Source organism: Cebidichthys violaceus, unplaced genomic scaffold (genome assembly GCF_023349555.1).
Source record: "Cebidichthys violaceus isolate CVI_PGR_0920_01 unplaced genomic scaffold, fCebVio1.0.p SCAF_50, whole genome shotgun sequence".
NCBI lineage: Eukaryota > Metazoa > Chordata > Actinopteri > Perciformes > Stichaeidae > Cebidichthys > Cebidichthys violaceus.
The window spans coordinates 103,864-126,304 of NW_027176706.1; the positions used below are offsets into that span (position 1 = coordinate 103,864).

The 22,441-nt window shown below is 43.3% G+C and overlaps 2 protein-coding genes across 3 annotated transcripts; one reads left to right on the forward strand and one right to left on the reverse strand.

Annotated features, from left to right (window-relative positions):
* Positions 1-3,504: 3,504 nt before the first annotated feature.
* Positions 3,505-9,799, reverse strand: slc39a7 (solute carrier family 39 member 7). The gene is made up of 8 exons (XM_068731232.1): positions 9,592-9,799; positions 7,790-8,310; positions 6,926-7,094; positions 6,558-6,638; positions 6,252-6,380; positions 5,989-6,096; positions 4,306-4,502; positions 3,505-3,846 (listed from the first exon to the last, which is right to left on the reverse strand). Exons 2-8 carry the CDS (start codon positions 8,300-8,302, stop codon positions 3,592-3,594), a joined length of 1,452 nt encoding a protein of 483 aa, XP_068587333.1. The 5' UTR covers positions 8,303-8,310; positions 9,592-9,799; the 3' UTR covers positions 3,505-3,591.
* A 1,125-nt stretch (positions 9,800-10,924) lies between these two features.
* On the forward strand, positions 10,925-16,473 carry LOC137887966 (major histocompatibility complex class I-related gene protein-like). Of its 2 annotated transcripts, XM_068731233.1 has the most exons (6): positions 10,925-11,037; positions 12,222-12,488; positions 12,732-13,010; positions 14,066-14,368; positions 14,493-14,603; positions 14,808-16,473. In XM_068731233.1, the coding sequence occupies exons 1-6, from the start codon at positions 10,989-10,991 to the stop codon at positions 14,831-14,833; spliced, it is 1,035 nt and encodes a 344-aa protein (XP_068587334.1). In that variant the 5' UTR covers positions 10,925-10,988; the 3' UTR covers positions 14,834-16,473. The 2 variants fall into 2 exon arrangements, with proteins under 2 accessions (XP_068587334.1, XP_068587335.1); XM_068731234.1 differs by lacking the exon at positions 10,925-11,037 and having other exon boundaries at positions 11,054-12,488.
* The last annotated feature ends 5,968 nt before the right edge of the window (positions 16,474-22,441 follow it).

Consider the following 22,441-nt stretch of genomic DNA (forward strand, 5'->3'; position numbering starts at 1 on the left):
ATTTAAATATCGACGTGTCAAACAAACTCAGGACTTTTGATTGACTGGTGTTCAACCCGGCGTGCCCCAAAGTGTTCTTGTGTGGTTTGTGTAATTTGTTTTGTTGCCTACATTTAATTTACCTTTTGTAACATAATTTCATTGCCTCAGGGCAACATTGTGCAGTTAGACCACGTACTGTATGTTCCAGCAATATCCTGTTTTAGTGTGGAGATGATAATTATGATCATAGTCATTGTTTTTACTTTACTATCTGATAGTTACAGAAATAGACAGAGGAACATATTATGAGAGCGAGGAACATGATCAGGCAGGTCGTTTGAGAGACAATTAGGTCAGTCAGCAGAGTAACGTGTGTGTGCATGTGTGTGTGTGTGTGTTTGTGTAGCTGTGTTTGTTTGCATGTCAGCAGACAAAAAAGGTAAATGACATTCAAATTTGTGCTTCCTGCTTCCTTATAAGAGAATTATTGTCTGTTGAATGACACCGAGTCTGTGGATGAATGAATGAATGACAATGCTTACCCAGAACGTCAGGGTCTTTTCTCTCACACACACACACACACACACACACACACACACACACACACACACACACACACGCGGCTGCTGGTTTACATGTTGATATTGTCACAAAACGGGCCGCACGGCCATGACAAACGAGTGGGACGCACAACCAAGCATATTAACAAATGATTTATTAAATAAAAGGCAACATGAGAGGCAAGCTCAAGCTGTGAAGAACCTTCACACTTGATAGTATTCCAAGGAAAGCATTTTGGAGGGTGGAGTGACTGTCCACGTACCCTCTGCAGGCATGACGCTTATCGTTGTACAAGCTGCACACCCTCCCACTGTGCTTCATATCTGCTCAGCTTCCTTCACCAGAAAATCCCTCTGTGAGGCTGTGAGGCTGTGAGGCTGTGTTGTCTCCAAAGCCCAAAACAAAGTGCTATAAGGGAGACAATAAAGGCTAATATTTTCTTATCCTATACATTTAGCTATCAATTTGAATCATTTAATTAATCATTTTAGCTATTTCAACCGTTTTACCGACGGTTTGCCCACACAATGAGCTGAACCCCTTTAGGTAGCATGTTGTATTTCATGTTTTATAACGTCTGTGAAAGGTGCCGTTTGAATAAACTTTGCTAGTTTTAGCTAGCAAGTGGTTATTCCTCACTTTTAGCTCCCTATTTCAACCATTTATGCATTATTTTGTAGCTCCAATGCAGGATGTGTTTTGTTTTTTAGATCACAACATAATTTTTGTTGTTGCAAATAAGTCACTCCACTATTTTTCCACTAGCATTTTCCACTGTAAAAGTGCCGCTGACCTCAGGGCTCACGAGATTATTATTGAGGTTAGATTTAAGGAAACTCAAAAGCACAACATATAATTTGACTTTTTAATTAATACTGGAGACTTTTGCAATCTAAAATATTCCAATGATTCTCTGACGAGGTTTAATTGACCTGCTCATAATTATTAATTGTGGCCATGTTATTACCCTGTGGAGTCACAGGAGGATTATCTAGGTGCGGATGGAGAATAGCCAAATACTTTTCTTTTGTTAGACTTGACAGTTTGATTTGCCAAGAGGAGAAATCATTATTTGTGATTATTTGTGATTCACTCTGCCTTTTGATGTGGTGACGAACAAAACCAGGTTTGGCTTTACGCCCAACTCTTATTAACTTTGAATGTTCAAAGCTACTTTTCTTTCTAACTAGAGCATCGACGCCCATCGATGCCTCTGGAAATATCTTATTTTGAAAACATTATCGAAGCAAGCAACGGCTTTATTTATTTATGACAAATATGATGAACATGTCTACACAAATGAGCTGCACATTCTACTCAACACTTCTTTTAAAACTTTGTAGAAAGTTGCAGGTGAAAAGCTGTGAAAACTGTTAGTAGCAGAGAGCAACATGACTTTCATGCTGTTGGGTGTGATAATTGGCATGGGTGTGATAATTGGCGTGGGTGTGATAATTGATCGGCACGGCAGGTATGTTTTTTTCATATTTCTACAGTATGACAAATAGTTCAGAAGTAATACGGTGTTACTGTAGTTCAGCTTTCTGAGGCTACATCCACAAAAAACGATCTCCGTCCACACGGCGTTTCAGCCATCGTTTCCGAAGTGATCGCCGTCCACACCACACGCCTGGAAACGAATATCACGTGACTCTTCACGTACACTGGGCATGCGCCGATGTAAACAGGAAGTAGATTGTCGTATTTTGTAACTAAGCAACCAGAGTAATAAAGTAGTCTTTAATGATCGTAAGTATGTGTTTGATACTTAAGATCTTCTCTCAAATCTTCCTCTATAAACTCAAACAGATACAGTTCGTGGAAAGTTTTATAAGTTTTATTTTTCAGACTTAACGTTAGTTACAGCGCTGCGGGTCTCTCTCTCTCTCTCTCTCTCTCTCTCTCTCTCTCTCTCTCTCTCTCACCGCTCGCTACAATAACAGCTGTTTCTTCCGCATACATGCAGACTTTAACTGGACAACAGCTGCTAGTAAAGACAACAAGGTCAGCAACGCCTGTAATCAGTAGCAAAACATATGCGTTTCCAAACGAAAACGGAGTAGTGTGGATGTACTCTGAGACGGCATCTTGCTCCCTCTTGTGGTCAAGTCTGGTAACAGCAGCTACAATCATGTTTGTTTCAGCTCAAGTTTCATCCGTTAAATGCAACCATGTTGAGACCTGCTATCACAGTGAATTACATTTCTAAGTATGAGTCTCTAATGCGAGAACATGCTGAAAAGTAATCAATGAAAATTAAACTTTATTGTTCATCATTTTATACCTTTTCTTTGTGAGTTGTGTTATTTTGTAGGCATGTTTAAGGTTGAAACAACTTTTCTTTTCATAAAGACTTTAATGATTTGAGAGTACATGTGTGGGAGCCACAACACAGACTTTTATTTTGTGGAATGTAAAAATATTAACATTCAATTTCACATACAACTGAGCAGGTCAGAACATTGCTTTATCTGCTCTTTCACTGACCCACCTCTGAAATGTACATTTAAAAGATCAACCATCTGCAAAACTATAAAAAAAAAAAAAAAAAAAAAAAAAAGATGTCTGGAAGATGAACATATTCAAGCCACTTTTGGAGGAAAACCAGCCGTCAGTTTAACGCTGCAGTAAAAGTGTAGCTGAATGATCCGTGTGGTGAAAGCGGTGAGTGAATTGGGGGGGAACAGAAAGATGGACGCCCTCGGTGAACAACGCAGCAGTCCTCAGAAAACGTTTCCATCAGGTTCGTTTCTTTCCAGCTCAGTTTCTCCCGCTGAGACGTTTTTTTTTTTTTTTTTTTTAAAGAAGCCGAAAAAGAACCATCAATATAAAATCAGGGATGTGCCCACGACCTGCTAAAAACACAAGACGACAAAAAAAATAATTATCCATTCGCTGTCAGTAGGTGGCGTTTGTCCCAAAACAGAATTAATACAAAAACTAAAGAAAACACACCCCTGGCAAATAATAATCCACTTGAAAGCGACTTAACACCAGCATTTATTTTCAACCGTTTTTGACCCTTTTCTCCGTCCTCTCCGCCGCGTCTCACTCGTACTCTGCGATCAGCACCATCATGCCGACTCCGAACAGCAGGGCCAGGATCTCCATCAAGGACTGGCCGAAACTGGAGCGGCCCGCCAGCAGTTCTGGGAGCACGGTCACCGTCGCGATGTAAACGAACCCGCCGGCCGTGAACGGCAGGATCCAGGCGGTCGCGGCGGCGCCGACGCCCTCGGCCAACAGGGAGCAAGCTGTGCCGGCCAGAGCTCCCAGAGCCGTCAGCAGCTGTAGACACATGGCCTGATGGGAAAGAGGAAGAGGGTTGCTACGGCGAAAAAAAAAAGATGCCTTTTGCTCTCTTAACCACACAATTTATGGCATTTTGTTGAAGTTAAATTTAAACATTTATTTGCAAATAAATCTGCATAAAAAAGGTGAAAAACTACATCCTGAAATTACACCCTAATTTGGTTAAGGGAGCTGAAAATCCTAAAATTTGCTCCTCCTCACACTTGATGTTTTGACACTTAATTGTGCCCTATAATGGACGGACACCATAGAGACAAATCTGACCACAATCCTGCACAGCAGGGTTTCCCACAGAGTTTTAAAGTGGGGCAGGGGGGGGGGTTCACACAGCAAAGTGAATTTATTTTAAGTTTTATTTTAAAGTTTTTGTTTTTAATTTTAAATTAAAAAACCTGCTGACTGTCTGCGATGGAGTCTTTGTTACAAACTGCAGCTGGAGTAGTCGGCTACCTTTTTTTTGGTGCAGCCAGACTGGACGAGGATGGCGAAGTCTCCGATCTCGTGCGGGACCTCGTGCAGCAGGATGGTGACGGTGGTGACGGCGCCGACCGTCGGACCAACCAGGAAGGAGGCTCCGATGGCCAGGCCGTCGGTAAAGTTGTGCGTGAAGTCGGCCGCCAGGTTCAGGTACCCCGACACCTTGATGTCTGCGTTAAGAGACGTGAACGGAGAATAAATGAGGTTCATGTTGATTTCAGCGAGCCTCTATTGAAGACACTGGACCAGGGAGCACTTCTGAGGTAAGAGGATCAGTTGCTTCTGTTAGACTGAAGTCACAATGTTTGGATGACGCACATTTCCACAACACCAGCAGCACATTCCTGCGCTGACGTGACTGAGTGAAGCCAAAAGATCACATTTCCGACACAGAAAGCGACGAAATAATTTTTTTTTCTTTCCCTACAAACAAATAAAGGACTTGATCAAAGAAAAGCTTCAATAAATGATTGATAGTTTCATAAGCCTAGAACATGTTTGCAGCGCAAGAGAACTAGTGAGCATAATTTTAAAAAAAACAACATAACACACAGAGGGGATTTTTAAATTTAGATTTCAGAAACTAGTAAAAAGTTCTGTCTGTACGTTGGATACTTCTAGTTTAATTTGATTGTAGGAAAGTTTTAGGAAGGCAGGAGTGAATCGTTTAAAATGTAGGCAGACAAACGCAGATACAAAAACAGTGATTTACTCATAAAATGATTGAAAAGTAAAAAGTTTTAATTTGTAATAAATAAGTTGCGTCCGTCATGTCTACAACAGTTAAACTATATTTACAAAACACTGATGTTCAGTGGAGGAGCATGATATTTGTACAATAAAAGTTTAATTTTTGATTTTGTCAGGCCAGGGGCCGGACTAGGTTACAGTATAAATAAAACAATATTATATTATTTATTGAGTTTACAAAGGCTGGTATTGTTTTCACATTGTGAGTCTCTCTGTGTGTCTCTGTGGGGAGACGTGTGTTCCTGGAGACGCCCATTAAAGCAGAAGTTTTGCCAGGTGTTTGTCTTTCAGCCTGTCTGGTGACAGAATGTTCACGGTCACAGCTTCACAAAAGTTCAAGAGGCAGTGACGAGTTAAAGTAAACACAAAGGCAGGGTCTGCAGACGGGTGTGGTGTGTGTGTTGTCGTCGTCCCCCCCCCCCCTACACACTTAACATGCCTGGTTTAATAATAGAAACAATATCTGTTACGTCATACAAGACAGGAGTTTCAACACTGATTTCTATATAAATTATGATCCCTTACTTTACTAGGTTAAAATGTTTCCATACTTCCACACTGTCATTAAAATGCTGGTGAATTTATAGTTATATGTGAACTAGACATTGAAAAAGTATTTTCATTCAAATTCAGTTTTAATATGAACATCTACATCTTTTAACCCGTTTATGATCTCAACACAAACAGCTCTACAAGAACTTTTGACTTACTTAAATGCAAAATAAAACACAATGTGATCATGTATCTGTCTTCTGTTCTAACTAGAAAATGTCAAATATCCTTGTGTTTTAATTAAAGTTGTAAATATCTTTCATGTCACCACACTGCAGGTCAGTAACTGACCAGCAGATGGAGCTACTTTGTTCTCAATCACAGGCTTTTAAAAAGAATCAGTATATTGTTCACCTGTGCTCTTCGTCTCCTCTTTCTTTGACGCCGTCTTGTCTTTGCTTGCTTTCTCTCCTTTCTTCTTCTTCTCTTCTTCTCCATCACTGTCCTTTTCCTTGGGAGCATCTGAAAAATGATTTAATGATGATTTAAAAACAAAAAAAAGGTAATTTGGCTAACACACACTTGAGCAAAAATAATACAAATGTACCCAGTATTCTTGATTTTAAATTTCATCAAATCAAGAATACTATTTGTTTTTGCAGTATTTTATGTATTACCATGCGAGTGTCCGTGGGAATGTCCGTGTCCTCCCTTCAGCGCTCGCACAAACTTCTCCACTACCAGGAAGGCGATGATCCCACCGAGAACCCACAGACCCACTGACATCATGTGACCGTGGGCAGCTCCTGTGCAGGTAGAGGAAATCATCATTATTATTATTATTATTAATAATATTACAGCATACAGCTGAAAATTGTAGATACATGGTATTTTTTTTAGGGGGTAAACTTCTCTGGTTGACTTTTGCACCCGATATCAAGCACCAACTGATGAAAACTAAAGAAAGGGGTGTTACTGCGTACCGTGGGAGTGACCGTGGTCATGTGACTCCTCAGTTGCGTGCGAGTGAGCGTGATCTTCTTCTCCATGGTGAGAGTGAGGCTCTGTGCACAACAAACACGACATTAAACTCACACAGATAAACCGAAGATCCTGAAACAGAGTCTGTGTTTTTGATGAGCGCATGTGAATAATGAAGAGAGTGAAACGGGTGAATATACAGCGTTTGATTCAAGAGGGGACTACTTTCTTATGGACTGATGATTGATCTCATATTTAGGCATTTTACATCATAAATGCACCTTAAAGAGTTTGTTTCAAGATAACCTGCAAAAGGTGAAGAAAATAGAAACTCATCAACACAAACAGATTAAATGAGAGACAAACCCACCCAAAGCGTGTGGTATGAGGTGGAGGAAGGCGTCGCCCAGCAGTCCGCCTGAGGCGAAGCTGAGCAGCACCTTGAGCAGGTTCTGGTGCTGGTCGCTGTTGGACTGAACCGGGATCAGGAACAGGATGAGGAAAGGAGCGGCACTGATGAGCAGGGTCGCTCCGATGGCCTGCGGACAGGAATGGAGGGAGGGTTACTTTTTCTTTCACACAACACGAGGGTAAAAACCATGTATGAGGACCTGAGAATTAAGATTACGATATTGTTATTGATCAGTAAAAATGACTCTAGAAATGATTATATGGACAGTTTGCTCCAGAGAGGCTTACCGAGGAGAATAAAACTGATGATGACGTCTGATTTACCTCCTGATAATAGAGTTGAATCAACAATCGATGTGTGCAGAATTACTGTATATTCTATTGTAAAGTGTTCAGGTGGACAAATTAACATGAACACTTACAACCGAATGCAATAACGAAAGAGCACTACGAACTACGGCCATTTAAACATCAATCTCACTTATTGAAAGTACCGTGAAACCCTTTGAAGAAATAGTTTGACATTTACGGGGAATAAAAAGCTTATTGCCGAGAGTCGGAGGAGAAGTCCGATACCGCTATTATATCTACTAGTTAAATGAGAACAGGAGGTGGTGGTGGGTTTGGTTTGGAAACGGTGAGCCTCGGTTATGTGCCCGACCATTTCATGGCCAGAAGCGGCGACTTCCTGTCGAGTCTTAACGGGCCGCTGTGACCGCGTTATAAACCTTCTCATCAAACTCTCAGCTAGAAGGTAAATAAGCAAACAATTACACATTTCAGACAGACGACCCAATGTTCCCATTCTAACCCGTGACCACACCTGTGTCCAGAGCTCCACCATGTCCCTCTTCTCTCCTTCTGCCTCCCTCTTCACCCTCTCCCCTCCGTGGGAGTGTGCGTGTCCACTCTCCTCCTTGTGCACCCGAACAACATCCTCCTGATGAGCGTGCCCGTGATCATGAGAGTGAGCGTGCCCGTGATCGTGGGCGTGCCCGTGATCGTGCCCATGAGCGTGCCCGTGATCGTGCCCGTGAGCGTGCCCGTGATCGTGCCCGTGATCGTGCCCGTGATCGTGCCCGTGATCGTGCCCGTGATCGTGCCCGTGGTACTCCTCTTCGTGTGGAGGGACGTTGGCCTCGGCGCTCCACTTGCTCGCGCCGTGGAACATCCTCACGTCTTCCTGGGGATCGTCTTCTCCGTGGGAGTGGCCGTGGTGATGGTGGCCGTGGGAGTGGGCGTGGCCGTGGTCCCCATGGGCGCTGGCTGAATGGCCGGCTAACAGGAGCACTGCAGACGTGGCCAGCGTCAGTGCCAGCAGACGTACACAGCCCATATTATCCCCTTTGACAAAGAGAGAAACAGTGAAGAAGACATCAATATAAATACTCACAGGTGGCTCCGTTTACACCGATAATATACTATTCACGTATGTTCTGTCTGCTTGATTGTAAACATTATTTTGTTCATGCAAATAAACCAAGAGCTTCACTTTAATGGGGGATTTAAAAATGAAATTGCAATAAAAAGTAACCATGACTTTGCCTCTAACTGGTCTCATGTCTATATCTGCACACATCAGACGATTAAGGAGGAATACACCGTCTATTTAATGACGTATGTTACTTGTTTCACATTTACAGTAGCTACATAACACTACGTATGTGGTCAAATGAGTTCCAGATTACCACCAAATCTGGTTTAAGTGACCCAATACCGCGCTTCCTCAGTGAGAACGGGGTGTGTTATGTTGAGCTATCCTTCCTTCATCAGATCAGCCTGTTTGTATGATAGTGCCAACATGGCAGGTATTCAAAGTGCCCAAGAATTTGGCCACTGCAGTGACTCCAGATGGGGATGCATTTTGCTGCATCATGGTCGGTGGTGGAAGAAGTACTCGGATCATTTACAAGTAAAAGTAGCAAATATCTCAGTGAAAAGAAGTACGAGTATTGACATTAAAATATACTGAAAATACTTCCCATTTGCATACTTATATACATGTTATTATATCAATGGATTGATGCATTATGTGTACATCACTTTAATGTTGCAGGTGGTAAAGGTGGCTCATTTAAATTGATAATAATACATCATTATGATGAGTGCAGAAATAAAAGGGACAGTTCACCCCAAACCCATGTTTAACTTTTTATATGTAGTTCTTTTAGTCGTGGTTTAAGCACCAGAAGTCGAGTGCCATACACTACAATATTTAAAAAAAACTCAGAAACCATCCCTAAAACAATCTAGATTATGAACTAACACTGCAAGGAAAGGTAGTCACGTGGATCTTTGATTTAGGGATGAACTCTTCCTGAAACTGTAACGACACGTTTCTTCATTTATCAACCATCCTCTCCAGCTTTGGTCTGAACTCGTGTGCTTATTTGACTGGCAGCTTCGTGCATCGGACGTGGGGATAATCTGTTGGCTTTAATCTCACAGTAAACAGTGAAAGCCAAACAATAAACACGCATCCTCACACAAGTTGTAGAAGAAAGCCTGCTAGCTTCACAAGCTAGCTAACTTAGCTAACAACCAACTTGCTAACGTGTTGCTGCAGCAGCACAGACAACAATAACTGCGACACACAATGCAAAGACACAAACAAGTCGTTCTTACCGGATTGTGTCGGATATCTTTCTGTCCTGCGTGCAGTATGTTTGATAAACCGCTGATACTTGTGTCTACGTTGATGCTACTGGTAAGACGTGGCATTTACTCAAGTAAACTCATCGAAATCTCGCGAGAACACAATACGCACTCCCATGTGTGCCTCTGTTCTGTGCTCCCTTGTTGTCTCTAGATGTGTTTTAAGACGATTATCATATGATTTGAAGGTGTTTTCTAATATTCATATGAATAACAATGTACTTAAATACTGGTAAAATGGCTTTGTGATGACAAAAGAGGTCTCGCCGGAAATATCGCGAGATTTGACTCAACACAATCACTTCAGGCTGCTGGAGGCAGCAGCAGTGGCATCCTGGAGGAGAACAGGATGTAGGTCCGTTTGTCTGAGACGTTAACAACAGCATTGCAATACATTATATTTTTTTATGAATATGTTTGCAGTGCTGGAATATAACTCAGTAGTAGTAGTAGTTACGGATACTCAAGTACTGTAGGTCCTACTTAAGTAGTATTTGAGGTTGCCTACTTGAGTATTTCCATGTTATGCTACTTTACTCTTCTACTCCACTAGATTTCAGTGGTAAATACTGAAATACTGTTTACTTCACTATGTGTTTGACAGTTGTAGTTACTTTGCAGATTACGGTTATTACAAAATATAAATCAACTTATTATGATGTGTTATTGCAGGATAAGCTTCCCAGCAGTATAAAGTAGTTTAACTCCATCTTTACCAGCTGCAACATTAAAGAGATAAATCAATTCATTCATAATTAAAATACAGTAATATAATATATGATTCTAAAATAGATCATTCTGCATAGAGTATTTTTACGTTTGGTACTTCATACTACATATTGTGATGCTAATACTTTTGTACTTTTACTAAAGAAATATTTGAATTGCAGAACTTTTTACTTGTAACAGTATTTACACACTGTGGTAATTGTACATTCACTTTAGTACAATATATGTACTTCTTCCATCGCTGTATATTTGTAGAAATATGTAGAAACATCAGAATAAAAGTATTGTAAAAATATTTTTTAGTCAATAGCTGCATCATGAATGGAAAGTTATTTTTGTTGTACTTGTGTACCTGTCTATACAGTGGAGGACTGTACGCTAACTAAACAATTTAATTCAAACACATAGGCCTCATACAAAGCTGAGGTACTTGTACTACTTGAGTATTACCATGTGGAAATATAAAGTTGCATATACTTCTACTCCACTAAATTTAAGAGGGAGGTATCGTACTTCTTATTTGCTATGTTATGACACTGATAGACACGCCACGCCCTACACTGCGCATGACCGATATCACAGGTGAACGTTCATTTCCTGACTCTCCCTTAAGCTTGAGGTTTACTTTTCATAACAATATGAAAACGTTATTTATGTTGCTCCTCTTCTGTCATGTTTCATCTACAGGTAAGATCACACTGTGACTCTCACCGTTACGCTGTTTCCTGTTATTATTGTCGCTGTAAAACTCGTTGAGGTCACTTTTTATAGTGCGACATTAGGAGCGCTAGTTTCACTTTCACTCCGTCACACTGTGTTTACAATAATTCCGTTATTCAAACGTGTCCATTTGACACTGATTTAACATGATCAGCCTATGTATTGTTCTCATGTAGGGTTACTACATGACTCATATACTGCAGTCATGCTTTACTGTAGGAAAGTAAAAGTTGGTCATAACCTCTGTGTGAAGTAATGTCCGTATCTTTAGGGAGGATAGAGGCTATCCCCTTATAATATTGTTTGTAAATCAAATTATATATGACAACTATTGCAAGACATTGACGAGCTAATAATAATAATTCCCTAAAGTACACAATTGCAAATGAACAAATATCTGCTGTAAGAAGGCCAAAGTTACATCATTTCAAATAAGGATACAGTAAAAATATATATTATTATTGTACACTGTGAGGAATTTTATATATATTGAGTGTCTGTGAGAGGGGTTTCAGGAATGTGAGAAGGTGTGAGCCAGCAGGGGAAGGATACATGTTAGCTGGTTGAGGTGTCTGCCCAGAACAATGGGTCATAGGCCAAGGGGGAGCTTATTGGATTTCAGCCAATTGTGGAGCTTATCGATTGGCTGAGGAATGTAACTTTGGGGGGACAAGGGAACTGTAAATCCCAGGGGAGATTCAGACCTCCTCCTGACCATGGGGTAGACATACGTGTCTTTTGCGTGGTCCGGACGGGGCCTCACTTTCATGAAATTGATATGTTTGTTTTGTTATTAATAGTGTATTCGGCTTGTAACTGTTTTGTTTCTGTACTTATTAAATATGTTTTGATTTGATTTTAACTCGAACCAGCTGATTTTTTGCCACTGCTGCTGCGTAGGAGACATGCGGCCTTCCTTTGTCTAAGAGAGTTGAGACCCTAACAACACTGGCCATCTACATGACTCGTTGCTCAATGCACAAAGTCACAACATAACATTAGTAACAGGAGTGGGTCTATAACATATTCTTTATGTAGCTCCTTGTGATTTAACATATTTTTAAATTCTATTATTTTATTTTAATTGACAACCATTAATATCCATAATTTATATAAAAATGAAGTTCCAATAAACCTTCCTTGTCCTGCAGTGAAACACTCCCTGAAATATTTCCTGACTGCAACTTCTGGAGTCTCAAATCTTCCAGAGTTTGTAGGTCTAGCGATGGTCAATGAAGTCCAGGTGGGCTACTGTGACAGCAACATCAAGACCACGGAGCCCAAACAGGACTGGTTGAGAGATTTTATGAACGATAACCCACAACTCAGGGAGTGGTATGTTCAGATGTGTTTTAGCAGCCAGCAGGTCTTCAGGGCCAACATTGACGGATTGAAGCAGCGCTTAAACCACACTGAAGGTAGGCCTGTTTATGTTCATGTTTAACTTTTGGCTGGTGAGATGTAGCTTCCTGTATGAACACATAATGGTGCTTTTTGATGAAGAGAATATGGACTTTCACTCTGTTTTCCAGCAGATGTTGAGTGGCTTCCACAGAGCCAATAATTGGTGGATCAGCGTGTCTCTGTGGTGAGGATGTGATATTATGTGTTAATAATCATCTGTGGTGCGATGTCACTTTCTCCCTCTCTACCTCTCTCAGGTGCCCACATTTTACAGAGCATGGACGGCTGTGAGTGGGATGATGAGACTGGAGAGGTTTTTGGTTTTAATCAGTATGGTTATGATGGAGAAGACTTCATTGCGTTGGACCTGCAGACGCTGACGTGGACTGCACCAAGACAGCAGGCGTTCACCACCAAACTTAGATGGGATGCTGACAAAGACACATCAGAATACAGTGAATATTACTACCTCCATGAATGTCCTGACTGGCTGAAGAAGTATCTGCACTATGGGAGGAGCTTTCTGCAGAGAACAGGTAGATTCACGTGACCTGATGCTTTTTATTCCACTTTTAATTAATTACTTTATTCACTTAAAGCTCATTAAAGTTCCTCACAGTGACTTTAAGTGAGATCATTCACATCTGCATCTGCTACATGAACACATTTAACTCCCAGGACTTCATGTTGGAATGTTAATATTAAGATAAATAATAATCAGGGCTGGGACCAATATTTATTGATGATTACTGATACTCAGGAATATCAATGAATTGATTCTTGATTTAATGATGAATGATCCTTCAATTAAAATTTTGTCCATAAAAAACATGGTTTTTAAACAGTAACATTTTCACTAATTTAGATTGTCATGGAAAGTTTCTCTGTAAATCGGGAGAAGAGTAGCCTTTTTCTTTAATAGCTGATACGTAAGTTTCGGGTTCACAGCAAGGACACACAGTTATTAATGCATATTTTACCATTACAAGATATCTTTACATTTAATAAAAAACATATGTTAAGCGTATAAAATACAATGCATTGTAACGATTAATGGCTTTGGTTTAGATTCATCACAAACAGTTCTGTCTCGGTGAGAGAGACAAAGACAAAGAGACATGTCCTGTCTAAACCTCTCAAATAATTTAATTTAAATATAAACCCTTAAAATACAACAAATTAAAATGAAATGCTTTTGGACTTCAAACTATTATACATTATTTCACAAATAAGCACAGATTACCAAAACATTCTCAATAATTAATAGAGATTTGTGTAGCAGAACTTTATTTTTATTTAACATTTACAACTCACAACCCCAAGACAATATGTTGTTGTTTTACATTTGTTGCCGTTGTTTAATATTAAATATACAGATAATGTAGTGCAGTGCCTCACTAGTACTAATTCGGTAAGTGTAATATTATCATGAATAAGACTCCCCCTGGTGGTGCAAGACTGCATGATATGCTGTTTAATAAATCACATGATATGTGTACTAACCAGAGTAAGAAAGTAACGTGCATCAATATTTACTGATGGTATTAAAGAGATTTTGAATTTTCTTGTCTGTTTGTTTTTAAATCCCTAGAACTTCCCTCAGTGTCTCTCCTCCAGAAGACTCCCTCCTCCCCAGTCAGCTGCCACGCTACAGGTTTCTACCCTGACAGAGCCATGATGTACTGGAGGAAAGATGGAGAGGAGCATCATGAGGACGTGGACCACGGAGAGATCCTCCCCAACCACGATGGATCCTTCCAGATCAGTGTCGACCTGAACCTTTCATCAGTCGCACCTGAAGACTGGAGGAGGTACGACTGTGTGTTTCATCTCTCTGGTGTGGAGGACCACATCGTCACCAAACTGGATAAAGCACAGATCAGGACCAACTGGGGTAAGACTGAGATCAGATGTGATGGAAATTATTTCTATGATTACAGTGTACTCATCACAGTCATCATAAACTAGACATATTCCATACTGTGGTAGAGACAACATGTAAATGTTTTGTGTTTCAGTTTCTCAGTCAGAGTTTCCTGCTGGTGGTGTTACTGGAGTTGTTGTAGCACTGCTGCTGCTTCTGGTACTCTGCATCACTGGACTCTTCATCTGGAGGAGGAACAATAATGGTGAGTGAAGTCATTTTTACTCCACTGTTGGATTCAACACAGTAGAAGACGTACTGGGTATACTGTATAAGAGCTGCTCTCCCACATTTACAGTCAAAGCAGAAATCAGTGAAATTAATACAAAACATGCAAAAGTGTTTTGTTGCTTTCTTAACATTCTGTATTTTCTTTAACATTTGATATTGTAATGTCTCTTTATTTCAGGATTCAGACCTGCAAACACAGAGTGAAATGTCCATAGTTGTCGTGGCAAATTCTGCAGCATCAAACAGGTCTTCAATCAGACTGATGAACCAATAGTTGGCTCACCTTTCTTCCGTTCTGACCTGTGACAGACCGGATGATGGATGGTTCCTCTTCTATCGATGGTCCTTGAGGTCGCCAAGCAGACAATATTTTGGAGGGTTTGGGGATATTTGAATATTTGAAGACCACCCTTACTTTTGCAAGGCATAGTTAATTTTTTCCTGTCAGCTGCCTTTTCCAACATGAGAGAGGATATAATGGCGGGCGTCTTTGGTGCTTGGTGGAGCGCCCTTTTGCTGTTGTGGTCTGGTGCGGGTGTGGCCGGGCGCCGGGTTTTGACGGCATTCCTGGGGGTCTTAGCCCATTAGCCCCGAGGTGGGCAGAGATTCCTCGGGGGCGCTGTCGGGGCCTGGTGTCTGGCTGCGCGTCGCATTTGCATCGGGTTGTGGCAGTGGAGGGCTGCTCTGCCTGGTATTGGAGGTGCTTGTCATTGGGTGGGTTGAGTGGTTTTTGGACTGTGGTGTTCATTGGTGGTGGCATTTTGTGTTGGATTTGGGGAGACCACTTGTGGCATTGGTTGTGTTGAGCTATTTGGGTTGTCCTTGTTTGGGTTGTTTATTGCGGCTGGACCTGGGGATGAACCTGATTTGCCGTGGGGGTTGAAGTATTTTGAGTGCAACTGTATATGTGTATATGTATGTATGTGTACATATGTAGGTATGTGTGTGTGTGTATATATTTATTTTTTTATTTATTATTCTTCTATTTTTATTATTTGTATCTTTTATTATTTAATTTTATTTATTTCGAAGTTTATTTTCAACATATCCAACTGTCTCACTGAGCTTTTGATTATTGCCTTGTTTTTGCTGCTTTGTCTGTCAAAGCACTTTGAGAACTCTGTTTTTAAAGGTGCTATGTAAATTAAGTAAAAAAAAAACATAAAAGCAGTTTTTTACCGTTGATGCCAGCAAATCACCCAAACAAACAGCGGAGGAAGGCTTCGGCAGACTACGTTGGATGCAGCATGTGGGAGAAGTATAGATTAACAAAAGCAAGACAAGCTAACAAATGCTACAGCGAAGTGGATAGCTACAAACTGCAGGCCGACTAGTGTTGTGGAAGATGCCGGTCTGAGGAACGTTCGTAGGATCAATGAATGACGGCACGTATGAGCCTCCCTCAAGACGCACCATCACAAGAAGAATACACGAGTTGTATGAAAAGGAGAGGACTACAAAAGCGATGGCGTTACAATGTGCACCAGCTGTTGCTCTCACTGGAGACTACTGGACATCGCTGGGTAACCATAATTACCTCGGAGTTACGGTGCATTATATTGATGAACAGTGGAAGCTGCATTCACATGCTCTGACTGTCATGAAAACAGAAGACAGACATTTTGATGAAAGTAAGCGGAACATTTTATTCATGTTGCACAGCAGTGGAACGTTTCAAATAAAGTCACACACTGAGCACAGATAGTGAAGAAATATAACTGCTACTGTGTAAAGGGAATACTACTGTTAAAAAGCACCGTATGTTTAAAGTCTTTGCAAACCAAATGTTATTGCACTTTTGTTCATATAGCAGTACTTTTAAAATAAAAGTGCGCAACACACTACTTTTGAATTCATTATTGAATTTTGCGCATAACAATGTGATTAATTGCGAATAAAAATTGGAATCGTTGCCCAGCACTAAAATAAAGTTATTATTATTATTATTATTATTATTATTCAATATGTTCCTTCATTGTCTGTCATCTTCCTGTGTTGGAGCACTCCTATGAAGTTAATGGGAACTCTTCTATGAAGTCCTCCAAGTGCTTTGAGGTTGGATGCTTTCCAGATGCCCTCTCCTTTTTCTGGTTCAGTTTTTTGACACTGTTTACATGAACGGTCGTCAGCTGTACGGGTTTGCCAGTGAGGTTTATTCTTCTCCCGAGGAAAGGTTTCCTTGGTTTGTTGCACTGATTAACTCTTGACAAAGTAACAGTCAAACCAGGTTTCTTGTTCATTTGTCAGTGTGAAGCTGTCCTGTATTTAACTTTGACTTTGTTGGATTGGAATTCCTCCCTTCCACTGATTTTCTCTCAATCCAATTAGGTAGGTGTAACAAGCTTCTGTTACCACCGTGGGTTTCCCTCAGCACAATGATGCCAGCACACTCAAAATAGAGTTTCTCAACGTTTTTATTTCACCCCTGTCCAAGCTGACCTCAGCGGTGAGCTCTCCTGCCGTGCCTCCGAGTGCATCCGCCGTCTATGCTTGTCCGCCTGGTTTCATCTTGGTCCTCCATCACTGCCGATGTTTGTATAGGAGAGAGACACAATCAAAGATTGATTTCAGCAGAGGCTAATTAAGCCTCTTCCCGGCACCATTTCCTGAACCACTCCTCCACTCTGTCACCTCTGCAGCTGAGCCCGACCACACCCCGCCACCACATACCCCCACCGCCCGACTTAGGCCAGGGAGCCATCTGGCCTAACCTACTCCCCCACCCCCCTGAGAGCGGGAGAGGAAGTTGGCCATGGTCATCTGCGCCCCCAGCCTGAGGACCACTTTGAAATTAAAAAGCTGTAACGCCACCGAGTGATCCGTTGGTATCTTTCATGCGATGGAGCCACTGGAGCAAGGCATGGTCCAAACAGAGGGTGAATGAGCGTCACAGTAGGTAGTAGCGCAAGGAGTCGACCGCCCACCGGATGGCCAGGATCTCCTTCTTTACCGTGCTGTACCTGGCCTCCCTCTCAAACAGCTTCCGGCTGATATACAGAACAGGGCGTTCAACCTCCTGTATCTGCTTGGACAAAATGGCCCCCAGCCCTCTGTTCGATGCTTTTTTAGTCTTGGGCCGCGGGCAGGCTGCGATAGCAGCAGTCTTGTCCACCTGCGGGCGCACCTGCCCACCGCCCAAGTGGTACCCCAGATACCTTACCTCCCTCCGTCCAACTGCACACTTCTCTGGGTTGGCGGTGAGCCTAGCCTGCCTCAGGGACTCCAGCACCGCCCCCACCCGCTGCACATGCTCCGCCCAGGTGGTGCTGTGGATGATCACATCATCCAAGTAGGCGGCAGCATATGCAGCATGTGGACGCAGCACCCGGTCCATGAGGTCAGCAAAACTGCTCTTGCAACTGGGCAACGTCTGTTCTCTGGGTCCCGGAGAGATGGGCTTCACAAAGGAGCGAGGTCGGATTGGTGGATTTTGGAACCTCAGGCCCCAGCTCCTCTCTCTCAGATACCGCGGACCCCAGAGAAACAAACTCAGCCTCTCTCCATGCTTTTAGGAGATTGAGGGAGTAGATCTGTGTAGCTCCGCCCCTGTCAGAATGCACAACCTTGTAGTCGACATCCCCCACTCCCCGTGTGACCACAAAGGGCCCTTGCCACTTGGCGAGGAGTTTAGAGCTGGAAGAAGGAAGCAATACAAGCACCTTTTCACCTGGTGTATATTGTCTCGGCTTGGCCCCTCTGTTGTAGAGCTGTTGTTGACGTTCCTGGGCCTGGAGCAGATTCTCACGTGACATCTGACTCAGTGTGTGGAGTTTTGCTCGCAGGTCCAGGACGTATTGAATTTCACTTTTACTGGTGCTCGAACCTTCCTCCCAGTTTTCTTTAATCAGGTCGAGCACCCCCCGTGGTTTCCTGCCAAACAGCAGTTCAAAGTGAGAAAATCCTCTGGAGGCATGGGGGACCAAACAACAGAGAATCAAGCCATTTATCCCAATTGCATTCATCTTTGTGAATAAATTTACGGATCATGGACTTCAAAGTCTTATTCAGATGCTCTACCAGCCCGTCGGTCTGTGGGTGGTACACACTGGGCTGAATAGATTTAATGCCCAGTAATCCGTAAAGTTCCCTCAGTGTTCATGACATGAACGAGGTGCCCTGGTCAGTCAGAATCTCTTTCGGGATTCCGACTCGGGAGATGAGCTGAAACAGAGCTTGCACAACAGTCTCTGCAGAAATGTTGCGCAATGGCACTGCCTCGGGATATCGTGTTGCGTAATCCACAACCGCAACAGCAACACTATGTTTTTTCCACATCTAATTTCTACTGACACTATGGGATAATCGTGAACACACCTAATTTTCACCCACAATGCCTCCACCAATGCCCCGGGCCGAAACAGGCTCTGGTGAATCATAGACTGTGTACAGCCAGTATCCAGACCACTGTCCCCCTGACCGCTGGGATGAACAGCCAGGTGGTCCTCTGCTAGGGTGATTGCGGTCTCCAGCGCCATAGGGCGGTGGTAGCGGACCCATGCTGATGTTCGGGCTGGCAGCCCCCCCACAAATTGCTCCAGGACCACCTTCTCTATCACTTCCTGCACCCCTCCTGGGCTCCCTGGTTGCAGACACCTGGTTGCGGCGTCGTTCAGCCGCTATGCATAAGCGAAGGGCCGGTCCTCGGGCCCCAGTCTGGCCTCGCGGAACCTCCGCCGGTGGTCCTCCGGAGTCAGGCCCAGTCGATCCACGATGGCTCCGCACCGGCGGAGCTGCAGCTGTCTGTGCTGCGAGCTGTTCGATGGCGTGGGCCTGCCTCTCTGCCTGGGCCTGGAGCGCCCCCAGGAACTGCCTGTTCGTCTCCACCTGGTCCCTCTGCATGGCCGCGATCCCACTCAGCATCTGCACCAGCACAATGGTCGGCTGTGTCGGCATGTTGCCCGCCATTCTCCATGTGCTGGCCCCATGTTGGGCGCAGTGTAACAAGCTTCTGTTACCACGCCTGCCTTGGGCGTATTTGTGATACTCCAACATCATCACAGCAACTCATTAATTCAGGAAATCTGTCAATGTCCTCGTTTGAGGGTCTCATCCTGCTGTAACTTGGCATATGTCTCTTCAATTGTTGTGTTGAAGAGCACACAGAGCTTTGTGGTGGTGTACTCACCCCTGATGGTCCAGCAATCTATTAATGCATAAGTCAGCTTTTTGATATCTTTAACAGTTTACATTTGGTGCTTTTTTCAGAACTTTTTCTACATTTTTAATGGATGTGTAATGCAAACTGCATTATACTTTGGATGGCCAGTTATGGCTGCATGTTCAAGGGGGATTTGCAAATTGTGGGTTATATTAATTCAATCACAGAGTGCACCTTTCTAGTTGTATCAACAACAACAAAAGGTTTACTTTAGTTAACATATTTATTTATCTATTAATACCATTTAGTTAAATTGTAAATACCTTCGTCCACTTTTTTCTCCCTGTTTGTGCAATAAATGTAATTTTTTATTTAGTTTGTCACTCACATGCTTTCACTACACTCCCTGTTTAATTTCAATGTGTAAACTATGCCGTATGAATTAAGTTTGATTAATTAAATAAAGATACATCTCTGACATGGTACAACTGTTATGTTGGTGTCTTTTCTATTGACTGCATCCAAAAGGTGCGCTTTAGATCAGTGCTACATTTAAAACAGCATCACCAGGTTATCCATTAATCTGAGTCTTTGCACGTTAACACCTTCAAGAAATTTGGCAAGTTTAACCATTAAATCATCATGCACGATATTTTGACAAGAAATCCAGGTGGCCTGATTTCCACTTAAAAAACAATAAATTCTGTAACCCTGACTCAAAGCTGACACTGATTATTTAACAGTCCATGAATCATTCATGTCATATGTATTGAATGTGTTGTAACTCCATTATATTCCATTCATTCTGTACACATGTCATCTATTGCACTTCTGTTCATCCTGGAAGAGGGATCCCTCCTCTGTTGTTCTCCCTAAGACAGAGGATGTCGTGCTAGTACAGATTGTAAAGCCCTCTGAGGTCAATTTGTGATTTTGGGTGATACAAAATAAATTTAATTTAACAGTATAGACAGCCCACTAAAGGGAGTAAGACAGAGACGAGCTGGGATTGTGCATTTTGCCGGCTGAAAATGGGCAAAGCAGAAGATTCTGGAGTTGAGGAGAGACCCAAATGGGACAACAAGGTTCAGTACCTATGTATGTATTGGCTTTGGACCTGTGCCAAATCTATGGAGGAGGTGAGATGCTATAACATTAGGGATCTATAGAGTCTATATAGGGGCTTGATTAATGATCAGAGGCAGGTGAGTGAACAGGTGAAGGGAGTTAGACTGATGAGGAGGGAGTGACTGACACGTAAAGTGAGGAGGGTGTGGAGCTGAACTGGGACAGAACCCCCCTCCTTTAAGGGACGGCTCCTGACGTCCCAAAACAACCACAACCAAGCCAGGTGGGCGGAGGGGGCCTAGAGAGAGAGTTAATATTCATCAGACATATCCATCCTCTCCTCATCATCGGCGGGTGAGTTGTCCTGGCCAGAAGACGGCTCTTCTTCATCCCCCCCAATGTCTGAAGCTACAGATGGAAGAGAGGGAACAGAGTCTAGCTGGGTAGCCCCAGTGGGCACATAGCCCTTGGAGGGCTGCTCAGGATAGCACCTTGGAGACGTGGAATGACGGGTGGACCCGCATGGTCCTGGGCAGCTTGAGCCTCACTGCTGCTGAATTGATGACCTTCAGGATCTCGAATGGCCCATTGAACCTAGGTGCCAACTTCTTAAACTCTACCCGCAAGGATAGGTCCCGGGTCGATAGCCACACTTTCTGGCCAACCTGGTAGATGGGGGCTTTGGAGCAGCGTCGGTTGGCCGCTGTGGAGTACCGGTGGGATGGCTTGTGCTTGTTGCAGACAGGACAAGCGTTGGCGAACTCCCGGGTGTCTTTCTCCAGAGTAGACCACCAGAACCTCTGCTGCAGAGCATCCCTGGTATGCTGGCTCCTGGGGTGGCAAGTGAGCTTGGAGCTGTGGGCCCACTGGAGGACATCGGACCTCAGGGTCTGAGGGACGAACAGGTGGTCAGGAGGGAAGGAGCTAGGACTGGGCTGGTCCTCCAGGGCGGCCTTGACTCTCTCCTCTACCTTCCAGGTGATCGAAGCAACCAAGATGGGGGCAAAAAGGATATTGTCATTGCCAGGGGTGGAATCCCCCTTATCCACAAACTGGTGGGACAGGGCGTCAGGCTTAACGTTGCGTGTACCGGGCCAGTAACAGAGGGAAACGTTGAATCGGGTAAAAAAAACAGGGACCATCTGGCTTGCCGAGAGTTCAGTCTCTTGGCGGACTGAATGTACTTGAGGTTCTTGTGATCAGTCCATACCAAAAAGGGCAGACTGGTCCCCTCAAGCCAGTGGCGCCACTCTTCAAGGGCCAGCTTAACAGCTAGCAGCTCAATGTCATAGTTCCTTTCAGCAGGTGAGAGCCGCCTAGAAAATAAGGCGCAGGGGTGGAGCTTCTGGTCTTTGGAAGCTCGCTGGGATAGGATGGCTCCCACCCCAACATCGGAGCCATCCACCTCCACAACAAACTGTCTCTCTGGGTCAGGGACTTGGATAGGGGCAGAAGTAAACCGGGCCTTAAGGTTCTGGAAGGCCTCCTCAGCCGAGGGTGATCACTGGAACAGCACTATGGATGAGGTAAGGGCCGTGAGTGGGGCAGCCACGGTGCTATAGCCGTGGATGAACCTCCGGTAGAAGTTAACGAACCTCAGGAATTGTTGCAGCTGTTTACGTGAATCAGGGACGGGCCAGGACGTA

What these genes read in the sequence shown, in the direction of transcription:
- slc39a7 (XM_068731232.1), bottom strand. Translation starts at nt 8,302, where the DNA reads ATGGGCTGTGTACGTCTGCTGGCACTGACGCTGGCCACGTCTGCAGTG. An exon ending in TGGTGGAGCTCTGGACACAG is followed by an intron (nt 7,095 to 7,789) that starts GTGTGGTCACGG and finishes TCCTGTCCGCAG; the next exon opens with GCCATCGGAGCGACCCTGCT. An exon ending in AGAGGAGACGAAGAGCACAG is followed by an intron (nt 4,503 to 5,988) that starts GTGAACAATATA and finishes CTCTTAACGCAG; the next exon opens with ACATCAAGGTGTCGGGGTAC.
- LOC137887966 (XM_068731233.1), top strand. Translation starts at nt 10,989, where the DNA reads ATGAAAACGTTATTTATGTTGCTCCTCTTCTGTCATGTTTCATCTACA. An exon ending in CTGTCATGTTTCATCTACAG is followed by an intron (nt 11,038 to 12,221) that starts GTAAGATCACAC and finishes CTTGTCCTGCAG; the next exon opens with TGAAACACTCCCTGAAATAT. An exon ending in ACAGATCAGGACCAACTGGG is followed by an intron (nt 14,369 to 14,492) that starts GTAAGACTGAGA and finishes TTTGTGTTTCAG; the next exon opens with TTTCTCAGTCAGAGTTTCCT.